We start from the raw sequence: 13,383 nt of genomic DNA, 5'->3' as shown, positions 1-13,383 counted from the left end.
ACATTTATTGTTAGTTTCTTCTTTTTTTTTTCTGTTTTAGCTTTTGAGCTCCACCTTTTCGGCCATTCTTCCACACAATAATCTAACAATAATCTTCCACACAATAATCTGTTCTACAAGGTGCGTGAACACACAGCGAAGATAGGGGAGCGCCCGGTTGCGTTATGAGATTTGATTGGGCAAAAAAGTGTCATTAATGAAAATGAACAAATGGGCTACTGTCAGCGCCCGATGTTGCACATCTTTCATTGTCCCAATGCATTCAACTCATTGGCCTAAAAGTACGTCGGCCCACTGGGAAAATCCCCGGTATGCCGGATAACCAGTCCAGCGCTGTTTATTAGGGATGGAAATCAAGAACCGGTTCCAGAAGCACAGTTCCTTGGAATTGTTAGGCTGTTTGCCTATCAATCTTGCTTATTGGTTACACTACAACTAGGTGATTTGACTTCATTTGTCAGAGGAGGAAAATGCTAGTGTATATGGACAACTTTTATTTTTATTGCAAAAAAGGATGTGAGCGATGGTAAAGCGGAAGCTGCCTCCAGGACAGAAACAGCTGCATTATGCTGCTAACATCACTTTGGCTTTTTGCAAGCATCTGCACAGACAGCATGCTAATGCTAAGATAGCAAGACGGCATGCAAACACTAAGCTAGCCAAAAGTCCAGAGTGATGGAAGCTGAAAGCTGTGTGAAAGCTGACCAAACTCATGAGAGGTCCTGCTGCAGCTTCTGTTTCTACCTGCTTATGTTTCTAAAGAAAAATCACTGTGATAATTGGTTTGAAATATCGTTTTGCTGGTTTTCACTTTTGCTTTGTGGTGTTGGACTCATGTAAATGGACTGATTCTTATATAAATGGACTGATTCTTATATAGCGCTTTTCTACTCTCTCTGAGGACTCAAAACACTGTATACAACATGCCTCATTCACCTATTCACACCTACTCATACAAACACTTCTATACTCAAGTGCAATCTAAAAACATTCACACATTCACACTCTGATGGACGCATTGGAGAGCAAAATTATAAAATTATAGATCCAAATATTGAGATAAAGATTATACAGTGGGATGCAAAAGTTTGGGCAACCTTGTTAATAGTCATTATTTTCTTATATAAATCGTTGGTTGTTACAATAAAAAATGTCAGTTAAATATATCATATAGGAGACACACACAGTGATATTTGAGAAGTGAAATGAAGTTTATTGGATTTACAGAAAGTGCGCAATAATTGTTTTAACAAAATCAGGCAGGTGCATAAATTTGGGCTCCACAAAAAAAGAAATGAAATCAATATTTAGTAGATCCGCCTTTTGCAGAAATTCCAGCCTCTAAACACTTCCTGTAGGTTCCAATGGGAGTCTGGATTGTGGTTGAAGGTATTTTGGACCATTCCTCTTTACACAACATCTCTAGTTCATTCAGGTTTGATGGCTTCCGAGCATCAACAGCTCTCTTTAACTCACACCACAGATTTTCAATAATATTCAGGTCTGGGGACTGAGATGAACGTTGTACTTGTTCCTCTACATGAATGCCTTAGTGGATTTTGAGCAGTGTCTCGGGTCGTAGTCTTGTTGAAAGATCCAGCCCCGGCGCAGCTTCAGCTTTGTCACTGATTCTCCAGAATCTGCTGATACTGAGTGGAATCCATGTGTCCCTCAACTATGAAGGGATTCCCAGTCCCTGCACTGGCCACACAGCCCCACAGCATGATGGAACCACCACCATATTTTACTGGAGGCAGCAGGTGTTTTTCTTGGACTGCTGTGTTCTTTTTCCTCCATGCATAACGCCCCTTGTTATGCCCAAATAACTCAATGTTAGTTTCATCAGTCCACAGCACCTTACTCCAGAATGAAGCTGGCTTGTCCAAATGTGCTTTAGCAAACCTCAAGTGTCTCTGTTTGTGCTGTGGGCGGAGAAAAGGCTTCCTCTGCATCACTCTCACATACAGCATCTCCTTGTGTAAAGTGCGCCGAATGGTTGAACGCTGCACAGTGACTCCATCTGCTGCAAGATGATGTTGTAGGTCTTTGGTGCTGGTCTGTGGGTTGATTCTGACTGCTCTCACCATTCGTCGCTTCTGTCTATCCGAGATTTTTCATGGTCTGCCACTTTGAGCCTTAACTTGAACTGAGCCTGTGGTCTTCCATTGTCTCAATATGTTCCTAACTGTGGAAACAGACGGCTTAAACCTCTGAGACAGCTTTCTGTATCCTTCCCCTAAACCAGACCTTCCCAAAGTGTGGGGCCCGCCCCCTAGGGGGGGCGCGGTATGAAAAGGCTGGGGGGGGGGTAACAAAACGCTTGTACACTGCTAGCACGGGGCGCCCACAGAAATGCAAAGCAGGAGATGAAGCATCGCTGAATATGTTTCCAAACCGACTTCATTCTAAGCCAAAGACTAGAAAATATGGTGAAGCAAATCTGCCCTTTGGCTTCACCTGCACAAGTGCCGAGGTAGGTCTCCCTGCAGGGTTGGTTTTCCCTTCGTCGGGAGCAGCGCTGGGCTCTTCAAATCACGGACAAACAGGATCCCACAGTTGTTTATGTTTTTGAACCCATTTTGCACAGAGAGGCATTTTTTGAATAATGTATTGATGCAATGTTGAATATTATTACACAGGAAAAAAAAACAGCTACAGTAAAATAATGACACCGTGACGCCTCTGCCTTTGTAAATGGAGGGACAGTAACTGCGTGTAAAACCTGCAGACAGTCAGATTAACAGTATTTTGTCTCTATCTGCCATCCTGCAATTCATCTCATGTAAACAATAACGTGGCCACAGCGTGACGTGAAAAAAGACACATACCTTTGACGTTGCGTGACGAACTCTGTATTCCTCGTCCACACATAAACGAAAAAAAAGGAGTTTAAAAAAAATCTCAGTTTTCGGTGATTCGAAACGCCGTTTACGTGGACGAAACAGCTGCGTGTTCAAAAATACCCATGTAGGTGCGGACGTAGCGTAAAAGAGTTAGTAGTTTATTTTCTTACTACCTGTAATTTATTGCAGATTACTTGTATTTGCTTAATTATTTACTAAATGTTTGAGGTGTGAAATAAACCACAATGGAGCAAAATATGGGCGTGTGTGGTTGGAGGATGTGTTAGTGCGTGCGTGCACGCAGGGGGGCGCGAACATTTTTCTTGTAAAACAAAGGGGGGCCCAGCAAAAAAAGTCTGGGAACCGCTGCCCTAAACAGAGATGGGCAGTAACGCGTTACTTGTAACGCGTTACTGTAACCTGATTACTTTTTTCAAGTAACGAGTAAAGTAAGGGATTAGTATTGCAAAAACTGTAATTAGATTACCGTTACTTTCCCGTAGTAACGCTGCGTTACTGCGTTACTAAAACCGTGATTTTTTGCGAGAATGTCTCACGACAGTGACGTAAGCAAGTGCGCCGTTAGTGACAACAGCTGTGTGCAGATCAACAATGGATCACATATCGAGTGCAGGAGAGAGTATGAGCGTGCAGCGTTTAAAGTGTGGAAGTACTGACCTTACTTTGAGTTTGATTCCATAAAAAGTGACAAAAACATTAGTGTCCGTTGTGTGTGGGAAGAAAACTTCTTTTTACAGCGAAAAAAACCCCTAAACTTCCAAACAAGCACCGAGTAGCTACGACGTAATGGGAAACTCAGAGAAACTCGCGGATTCTTCAACTGACCGCGGCACACCTGCACCAGGGTAACCCTCCGCCTGCCCCACTCCTGCTTTACAGGTGAAAATAGAGCAACAGGACCGCTGAGTCTTTGACTTTATTTATTTTCTGCTGTGTTTTACTTGCATCTATTTGAAAGACTGAGTGTAAACACAAAAAATATTTTATTTTATGTGCTGGAATGTGCAGAAAATAGGTTTAAATGTTAAACTAATTTATTCAAGTCAGAGAATGTTGCATATAATTAAATTTTTGCTTGATGCATAAAGTTAAAAGATTAAAACTGATAAAACAAGTTAAAAAAAGAGACTTTTCCTTTTAACTACATTTTGTATGATGGATTATGTAGAAAAAGTAGAATTGGGCTGAAAGATCTATCGCTTTATCACCTCTTCAGGTTGTAAATCGTGTTTTTAAAAAGTAACTAAGTAACTAAGTAATTAATTACTTTTGAAAATAAGTAATCAGTAAAGTAACGGGATTACTTTTTTGGGGAAGTAATCAGTAATTAGTTACTGATTACTTTTTTCAAGTAACTTGACCAACACTGGCCCTAAACCATGATGATGAACAATCTTTGTCTTCAGGTCGTTTCAGAGTTGTTTTGAGACCCCTGTGTTGCTACTCTTCAGAGAAAATTAAAAGACGAGGGAAAATTACAATTGACCCCCTTAAATACTCTTTGTCATTATTGGATTCACCTGTGTATGTAGGTCAGGGGTCACTGAGCTTACTAAGCCAATTTGAGGTCCTGAGACAGTTTGTTTCAGCTATTTAAGTGGGTAACATTAAAAGTTATGTAATGAGTAGTATATTAAATTACTTTCTCCTTGGAGTAATTGAGTAACATATTGCTTTACTTTTAACAAAAGTGTTCTTTGTAATATGTTTTTTAGTAATGACCCCACATGCAGAACCATTTGACCACAGAGCATGCTATTAATCTGCATGAATCTAATCTGTAATCTCTGCCCACAAGTTTGCATCGGCCCACTGGGCAACTGCTCGGTATGCCAGATTAGAAGTCCAGTCCTGGAAAGGTCTACTGTGTATACATCAGTGAGTAATTAGCTAGCTATTACACAAGAAAAGCTTTTTCTACCAACCGTAGTGTAGCCAAAGACAGAGAAATCCAAAGTATGAAAAATACAACACTAAAGTATAACTAACTTCAATAATTACTTCCTCCAAACCATCAACGTGTCTTTTAGACCCCATTCCTACAAAACTGCTCAAAGAAGTCCTGCCATTAATTAATTCTTCGATCTTAAATATGATCAACCTATCTCTAATGATCAGCTATGTACCACAGGCCTTCAAGCTGGCTGTAGTTAAACCTTTACTCAAAAAGCCATCTCTAGACCCAGCAGTCTTAGCTAATTATAGGCCAATCTCCAACCTTCCTTTATATCAAACATCCTTGAAAGAGTAGTTGTCAAACAGCTAACAGATCATCTGCAGAGGAATGGTTTATTTGAAGAGTTTCAGTCAGGTTTCAGAGCTCATCACAGCACAGAAACAGCTTTAGTGAAGGTTACAAATGATCTTCTTATGGCCTCTGACAGTGGACTCATCTCTGTGCTTGTCCTGCTAGACCTTAGTGCAGCGTTCGATACTGTTGACCATAATATCCTATTAGAGCGATTAGAACATGCTTTAGGTATTACAGGTACTGCACTGCAGTGGTTTGTATCATATCTATCTAATAGACTCCAGTTTGTTCATGTAAATGGAGAGTCCTCTTCACACACTGAGGTTAATTATGGAGTTCCACAGGGTTCAGTGCTAGGACCAATTCTGTTTACATTATACATGCTTCCCTTAGGCAGCATCATTAGAAGACATAGCATACATTTTCACTGCTATGCTGATGACACCCAGCTCTATCTGTCCATGAAGCCAGATAACACACACCAATTAGTTAAACTGCAGGAATGTCTTAAATAATAACAATAATAATGGATTGGATTTATATAGCGCTTTTCAAGGCACCCAAAGCGCTTTACAATACCACTATTCATTCACTCTCACATTCATACACTGGTGGAGGCAGCTACAGTTGTAGCCACAGCTGCCCTGGGGCAGACTGACAGAAGCGAGGCTGCCATATCGCGCCATCGGCCCCTCTGGCCAATACCAGTAAAGACATAAAGACCTGGATGGCCGCTAACTTTCTGCTTCGTAATTCAGATAAAACTGAGGTTATTGTACTCGGCCCTGAAAAGCTTAGAAATATGGTATCTAAGCAGATTCTTACTCTGGATGGCATTACCTTGGCCTCCAGTAACGCTGTGAGGAACCTTGGAGTCATTTTTGACCAGGACATGTCCTTCAATGCACATATTAAACAAATATGTAAGACTGCGTTCTTCCATTTGTGCAACATCTCTAAAATTAGAAATATCCTGTCTCCGAGTGACGCTGAAAAACTAGTTCATGCATTTATTACTTCCAGGCTGGACGACTGTAATTCATTATTATCAGGATGTCCAAAAAACTCACTGAAAAGCCTTCAGCTAATCCAAAATGCTGCAGCAAGAGTCCTGACAGGTACTAGAAAGAGAGAGCAGATTTCTCCTGTTTTGGCTTCCCTTCATTGGCTTCCTGTTAAATCCAGAATTGAATTCAAAATCCTGCTGCTCACATACAAGGTCTTAAATAATCAGGCCCCATCTTATCTTAATGACCTTGTAGTACCATATCACCCTATTAGAGCACTTCGCTCTCGCTCTGCAGGCCTACTTGTTGTTCCTAGAGTATTTAAAAGTAGAATGGGAGGCAGAGCCTTCAGTTTTCAGGCCCCTCTTCTGTGGAACCAGCTTCCAGTTTGGATTCGGGAGACAGACACTATCTCTACTTTTAAGATTAGGCTTCAAACTTTCCTTTTTGCTAAAGCATATAGTTAGGGCTGGACCAGGTGACCCTGAATCCTCCCTTAGTTATGCTGCAATAGACATAGGCTGCCGGGGGATTCCCATGATGCATTGAGTTTTTCCTTTCCAGTCACCTTTCTCACTCACTATGTGTTAACAGACCTCTCTGCATTGAATCATATCTGTTATTAACCTCTGTCTATCTTCCACAGCATGTCTTTTATCCTGTCTTCCTTCTCTCACCCCAACCGGTCGCAGCAGATGGCCGCCCCTCCCTGAGCCTGGTTCTGCCGGAGGTTTCTTCCTGTTAAAAGGGAGTTTTTCCTTCCCACTGTTGCCAAAGTGCTTGCTCATAGGGGGTCATATGATTGTTGGGTTTTTTCTCTGTATCTATGAAGCGCCTTGAGGCGACTTATGTTGTGATTTGGCGCTATATAAATAAAATTGAATTGAACTGAATTAAAGAGACACTTGAGCCATGAAAACATCAATATATACTTCTATCTTGTTAAGAAATAATGCTCTCTGTTGTGTCACTTGTGCAACTGGATTATTACTAACAGACTATAATTAATATTTAGTAACATATTTGATAACATATCCATCAAAAGTATAATGTGTATTATAAAACAAACCAACCTTAAGCTGTGTGAAGGAGTGTTGTGGTATCTGGCAGCGAGATGTTAGCAAGAAATTCTTCAAATTCTGCAGCTTACAAGGTGGGGCCTCTTTGCTGGATCAGACTTCTTGGTCCCAACTACTGCCAAAGAAGTCTTATCCATGGAGGCCCACATTTGCTTGATTGGACTGAGACTGGATCATTTGGAGGCCAAGTCAACACCTAAAACCTGTTTTTGTGCTCTTCAAACCACTGGTGAACCATTTTTTTCCATAGTATCCAGGGAATACAGTTTCCATGGCTCATGTGATGAGACTATGATCAATAGTAGGTCGAAAACCCTCTTTAGTGACAAGTCTCACTAGGGCCTAAACACCTGGGACTTTCCACCGTCTGTTGTTAGAACTGAAGAAGCTTATCGGAGAAATGTCTTCGACAGATAGGTGTTTTCTTTTTTTAATGATAACTGTGTCTTTGTTCTCTATAGTACTCTCTGGATGAGCTGGAGGAGATGTTGCTGTGTCTGCAGCAGTTTTGGTCTGTGCTAAGTAACATGGAGGAGCAACTCTCTGAAGACCAGGCTGCTGTGTTCAGTTGTCTCTCTGACCAGGACAGGTACAAACAATAGTTTATACATTTCTAGTGTGTTCTGGCTACAGGCACAACCAAAGTCCTTTCAGAAACAGGTTTTATCAGTTAGCAGTCCACTTGAACCGCGTCTAGGAATTAAATATATTTTGTTCTTTAAAGTATTCATTTTTAACCTTAATTTAATATAAAAACTGCACGTATAGAATCACAAGTCAAATCTGACAAAAACATTAGTCTGGGTCCCAGATCTTGCAAAAAAGTGAGGTCCTAAAAGCTTTTCCCACACATGGTAGTTATGGTTCTGCTGTTGTGTCACTCTCTTGGAATTTCTCTGTTTTACGAGAATGCAGTAGATGTGCAGCTTTATCATAGAATCAGTGAGTGAGGTGCTAATAACGTTCTGACTGTCTGCCCACCTCAGAATCAGATTGTTCTTTTTGCTTATGGAATATGTCATATATTTTATCTTCATACTATTTTTTCAAGTTATAGACCCTGGGAATTCATTAGCATAGGTAGTAATTTAGCAGTTTTAAATGATCACCAATATTTATTTATTGGAGCATTTTCTGGATCCTTGGCCAATATACTGAACCCTGAATTGCCCCAGATGCATCCATTGCAGTGTAACTATGAGTGTACACTTGGAAAACACTTAATTGTTTTTGGTCCACATGATAACCAGCTTCGAGCATTGGCATGGTGATAATTACCATACAGTTTCATGCACCCAACAATAAATGTGTGTGTGTTGTGCGTGTTTAGAGAGAAGATTCGGGACATCGAAGAGCTGAGGCGTGCAGTAAAACGAGAGGCTGGTGAGCTGGAGAGGCAGTTAAAAGAACTGGCCTATGAGTATGATGAAAGCTTGAAAATGGTAACAAAATTCATCTCCTGAGACAGATCGCCAGGCCGATATATTTTTGTTTTTTTTAACTTTATGTTTTCTGATTCTGTGTTTTGGAGTAGAAGATGCACAGATTGCTGGATGAACAGTCTCTCCTCTGCTCTCAACTTAAAGTCTTTCTACCTGGAACAGTCCCCACACCATCATCTAAACCAATGCCCAACAGGACAGTAGCCACTCAGTGCTCTTTGCTACCCTTGCTCACGGCAGCTGACATACAGAGTAGCCACATTTCTGATTGGAAAGGCTGGAAGACTCTGAAACCTGGACTGGATTCCAACAGACAGTCACTTCCTGGGTCTGAGAGCATCTGTGATGGTCAGGGCGGCTCTCCCACCAAAGCAGACAAGCTAGACATAGTAGGCTTCTTGCAGAGAGTAAGAAAAAAAATCCCATTTTTATCTTCTCATGTGTCGATAAATCCTGCCTGCCACACAGCCGAACTGTGACAAAAGTCATGGGTTCTATATCTTCGGCTGCCTGCACTACGAGCTCTTAAATTGAACCTGATTGTGAAATAGAAGACGTTTCTAAACTGTCCACGTGACTAATTATACTATGAAAAATTAAAATATGAGTATTAAATTAATGTAACTTTTCAGAAAATCCACATTTTACATGAACTCCTCAGCTTATGAGGCATTTTTTAATTTAAGATGGTACACGGGAGTTTGACATTAGAACTAGTGACATTTTCTTGAAACCTAGATAACTGACAGAATGATTTACAATATTTACGTGAATGTGATCTTGCTTTTTACTGTGGATTGTGTATCCTGTGTTTCAGCTGAAGGAGACTTTGCATCATTCTGTGAACACAGACCCATCAGAATAAGAGGTAAGATTCAGTTGCAGAGCTTACAAACTTGTGAAAACACTTTTTTTTGTTTTGCCTAGTTAATGTGCTTTCTGCAAACTAGTGGCCCACTAAAGCATCGTCACCCTGGATGTAGCCACAGGTTGTCTCGAAAGTTTGTGAGACAACCTGTGTGAGCTGACGTTTCCTTGGGTTATCTTCAAATCCAGCTGTTCGTTTCTAATAACTTTTATGCCTTCCTTTTTTTACAGGTGTCAGGAACATTGTGTGATGCACACCTATGTTTTGTCAATATTCCATTCTTTCAAAGCCTTATTGTATGAGATGTGCAGTTTTAGTGTTTACTTAGTATTTCTGTCATTTTCGCTTTTACTGTTTGTGTCAGTATAATGGATCTGCTAACAAGACAACCAAAAGAAAGTGAAAAGGCATAGCATATCAAGTTTTACAAGAATGATGTTTGTTTTTTAAGATAAAGCATAGCAATATAATTGTGACTTAATTCATTAAATATAGTATGTTTGGCAAGTTTTACACCTTAATTATATTAAAACAATATACCTTGGAAAAGTAAAACACATTTGTGTGATTTGTGCATTCATAATCTCTGTGAGTCTTTTTTTGTGCGACTTCAGACTGGAGCAGGATGTACCAGTTACTGGAGTAAAATCCTGAATAAAGACTTCTAAAGGTTTTGGTTTTACTAAAGGATCGAGAGCAGGGCTGTGCAGAGACGTTTGAAAGTTAAAGGGGCACATAGAACCAGGCTAAATAACAACAACCCAAGAATCAAATATGGAATCACATCATACTATATCATTGTCACCAGGTGGGGACAATGCAAAGCAAATGTAGCCCATGTTTTACCTGATGGGTACAATGTTGCTGTTGAAGAGTTGCTGGTCCTGCTGCTGATAGTGCAGGAGGGCAGGGCTGTGTTGATCTGAGCCTGTAGACATTAAAGAGTCCACAGGAGAGATGGTAGCTGATTAAAGTGTGATTAAGTGTTATGAGATAATAATAAAATGCAAAGATTGGTGACAGCGCTTGGAACCATAAGACAACAAAACAGTGAGAAATAAACCAAGCTCTGCCTGTAACTCACTCTTTGCCTCTCTTCCTCCATCTATCACTCTCCACCTGCTGTCCATCGGAGAACAAGGCACAATCTGCTATTGTATTAATCCATTATTTAATTATTCACACTTAGCAACTCTTGAAAGAGGTTATAGAACCAACACATTGTGTTTATTATTGTTTTTATACTTGAATACCTCTGGAACGCAACACCTGGTACAGATGTTATTGTTACCTGTGCTCTTTGTAATCCAGCTGCTGAGGGATCCGCTGCCTCACACAGCTTCTTCTGTCACTGCTTCCTCATCATGTCCTTACAGAGCATGTCTGGACAATGTTATATCATCAGTAATATATTTTTTAAAGTCTATACACATAAAACACAAACACACATACACATACACATACAGTGACATTTTAAAGCAGGGGTCGGCAACCTTTTTGATGACGAGTCCCATCTAAAATTTCCTCAGAAGTCAATGTGCCATATGATTGCATTAGCAATAAATTTAATATATTAACAGTTGCAGCGCTGAGCGGAGAGCTCCTGAAGCATTTGAAGTGTTGGAATGTGGAAATTTCAACATCGCTTGAAAAAACTGCCAGCTAGCAACGTCCCTCTCACCAGTTGGCGAAGTTAGTTTTAGCCAATTACAAGTTGAATCTGGTAGTTGGGGTTGTTAGCTAAGATACCGTCATTAAGAAGCAGCACAACTAATGTGTCTATGCGAGCTAATTTGCGATGTGCACCGCTGGCCCGGCCATTTATTTTTTAATGCACCTGCTCAGATTAACTCACTGCGTGTCGTGCCCAGGGCTGGACTGGGACAAAAAAATCAGCCTGGGCATTTTGACTAGAGACCGACCCACCAGGTATTAAAGCCATAAAGCCTTTGAATGAAAACAAACGCTGTTGTGACAGTGATGTACAGTCTTGTTGGTATATGTATGATTTCTATACATTTTACATCTGATAAAAACTTTGGTTGTAAGATTCAGATAATTATTTAATAAAAGTGAGACATTTTAAATGATAATAAGAAAGAAAAGTATTTCCTTGTGCCCCCCTCTCCCTGTTAATGCCCTACCTGGCCCCCTGGCAACACTTTGCTAGACCCGCCCCTGCACAGTTACCAGCTGTCAGCTAGAAAAGGATCCTGGTGTTATTAGTCTCTCAGAAACAGGGGCCCGTTCTTCGTACGTCGCTTACTACATCCAAGATCAAATGACACATCCAAGACCAAATCATCACGCTAACCGTGAGCTCGCTAATCCGGTTCTCCGAACACACCTGCTGTTGACGATTAGTACAGCTGGATGAAGTAATGTGAGATCACTGGGTGTCGTAGTAGAAACATTGATCGGCAACCCTCTGATTGGTCGGCGAAAATGTTGAAGGAGCGCGCTCGGTATTTTTCGGCAGCAGAGCAAGAACTCTTGATTGAGAGATTTCAGGAGTTTCAGAGTTTAATTAAAACGCAAGGGAACACTGCAAAGGCTGCAAAAGCAAGGAGAGAGGGCTGGCAGAAAGTTGCTGACAAATTAAACTCGTAAGTAATCTAATAATAACAATCATAATGGAGTGGATTGATATAGCGCTTTTCAAGGCACCCAAAGCGCTTTACAATGCCACTATTCAGTCACTCTCACATTCACACACTGGTGGAGGCAGCTACAGTTGTAGCCACAGCTGCCCTGGGGCAGACTGACAGAAGCCAGGCTGCCATATCGCGCCATCGGCCCCTCTGGCCAACACCAGTAGGCGGTAGGGTAGATGTATTATATTACACTATATTATCCAATATTATATTACATTATATTATATTATATTACATTATATCCTCTTTCACATTAGAGCCACAACAGGACCCACTAGAACATGGGAACAAGTAAAAGTGAAATATAAGAATATTCTACAGAATGGTAATATTTATCACTTATATTGCTTTTCGTCTCTTGGAAAGAGACCCTGAAATAATCTGTTTGTTTGTTCATAACAGCAACCAAGAAAAGGGCAGAGCAAAAAAAGACAGGTGGTGGTCCTGCACCCCCTCGTCAACAAGTTGGTTACGTAAATAATACCCTCACGGGAAAATCGATATCTCTCTATGAGCACACTGTCGCGCTGAGCTAAAGGATCCTGTCTGTCCCGCAATATACGCTGAATTCTGAAAACTCTCCTTATCAATCTTGCACCTTCCGCAATGGGTGGCTCGCGTATACGGACAGGACATGGCTGCGACAGACTTCCCAAATCCACCTTCGCTTTTATAGCCGTGGTCTCTCATCTTGATTACACGAAGTAATTTACAATTACTACTCTGAAATATGAATTACATCTGTAATAATCACATACATGTAATAGAATGTTAATAGTACATTTCCCTTTTTTAGGAAATGACCTGTATGTATCTGTGTGACATCAATAAAAGGATCAAGTGCTGCATTATCTTTGGTTACATTAATGTTATTTATTTATGGTGAAACAGTGGTGGAATATCGCTGTTGCTTTCATATAAATGAAGCGGACATACCTGCGTGGCCGCGATCTAATCCTGTTTACATAAAGTAAACCTGCTCCCGAGCAGGTTTACGCTTACGGCTCTGTTGCTATGACAGCAAGTCCCGGATGAGCTTCGGGGAACCGAACGATCCAAGATCACGCGAAATCGTCAACAATCTAATCCAGCTAACTTACTTAGCGAGGTACGAAGAACGGGCCCCAGCTCATAACTTCAACTCATTCATGTCACCTGAAAGGTAAACCTGTTTCTCCATCACCTGTTCAGCTCTGATGATTCAGTAAGGACATCTCC

The 13,383-nt window shown here is 40.8% G+C and overlaps 1 protein-coding gene across 1 annotated transcript in view; it reads left to right on the top strand.

Annotated features, from left to right (window-relative positions):
• The window catches only part of itprid1 (ITPR interacting domain containing 1), a 35,985-nt gene extending 25,939 nt beyond the window's left edge, over nucleotides 1-10,046 (top strand). The window contains exons 13-17 of the mRNA XM_085417722.1: nucleotides 7,663-7,790; nucleotides 8,532-8,643; nucleotides 8,736-9,050; nucleotides 9,461-9,511; nucleotides 9,742-10,046. Coding sequence (XP_085273848.1) covers nucleotides 7,663-7,790; nucleotides 8,532-8,643; nucleotides 8,736-9,050; nucleotides 9,461-9,508 — 603 coding nt within the window. The 3' untranslated portion in view covers nucleotides 9,509-9,511; nucleotides 9,742-10,046. The remainder of the gene's footprint in view (nucleotides 1-7,662; nucleotides 7,791-8,531; nucleotides 8,644-8,735; nucleotides 9,051-9,460; nucleotides 9,512-9,741) is intronic.
• Nucleotides 10,047-13,383: the final 3,337 nt, after the last annotated feature.

The sequence above is a fragment of the Rhamphochromis longiceps genome, linkage group LG9 (assembly GCF_057381845.1).
Source record: "Rhamphochromis longiceps isolate RC_006_pf linkage group LG9, R_longiceps_female_GT1.1, whole genome shotgun sequence".
Classification (NCBI taxonomy): domain Eukaryota; kingdom Metazoa; phylum Chordata; class Actinopteri; order Cichliformes; family Cichlidae; genus Rhamphochromis; species Rhamphochromis longiceps.
Note: the sequence above shows the minus strand (reverse complement) of the source record. Positions and strands in the feature narration are given on the sequence as shown.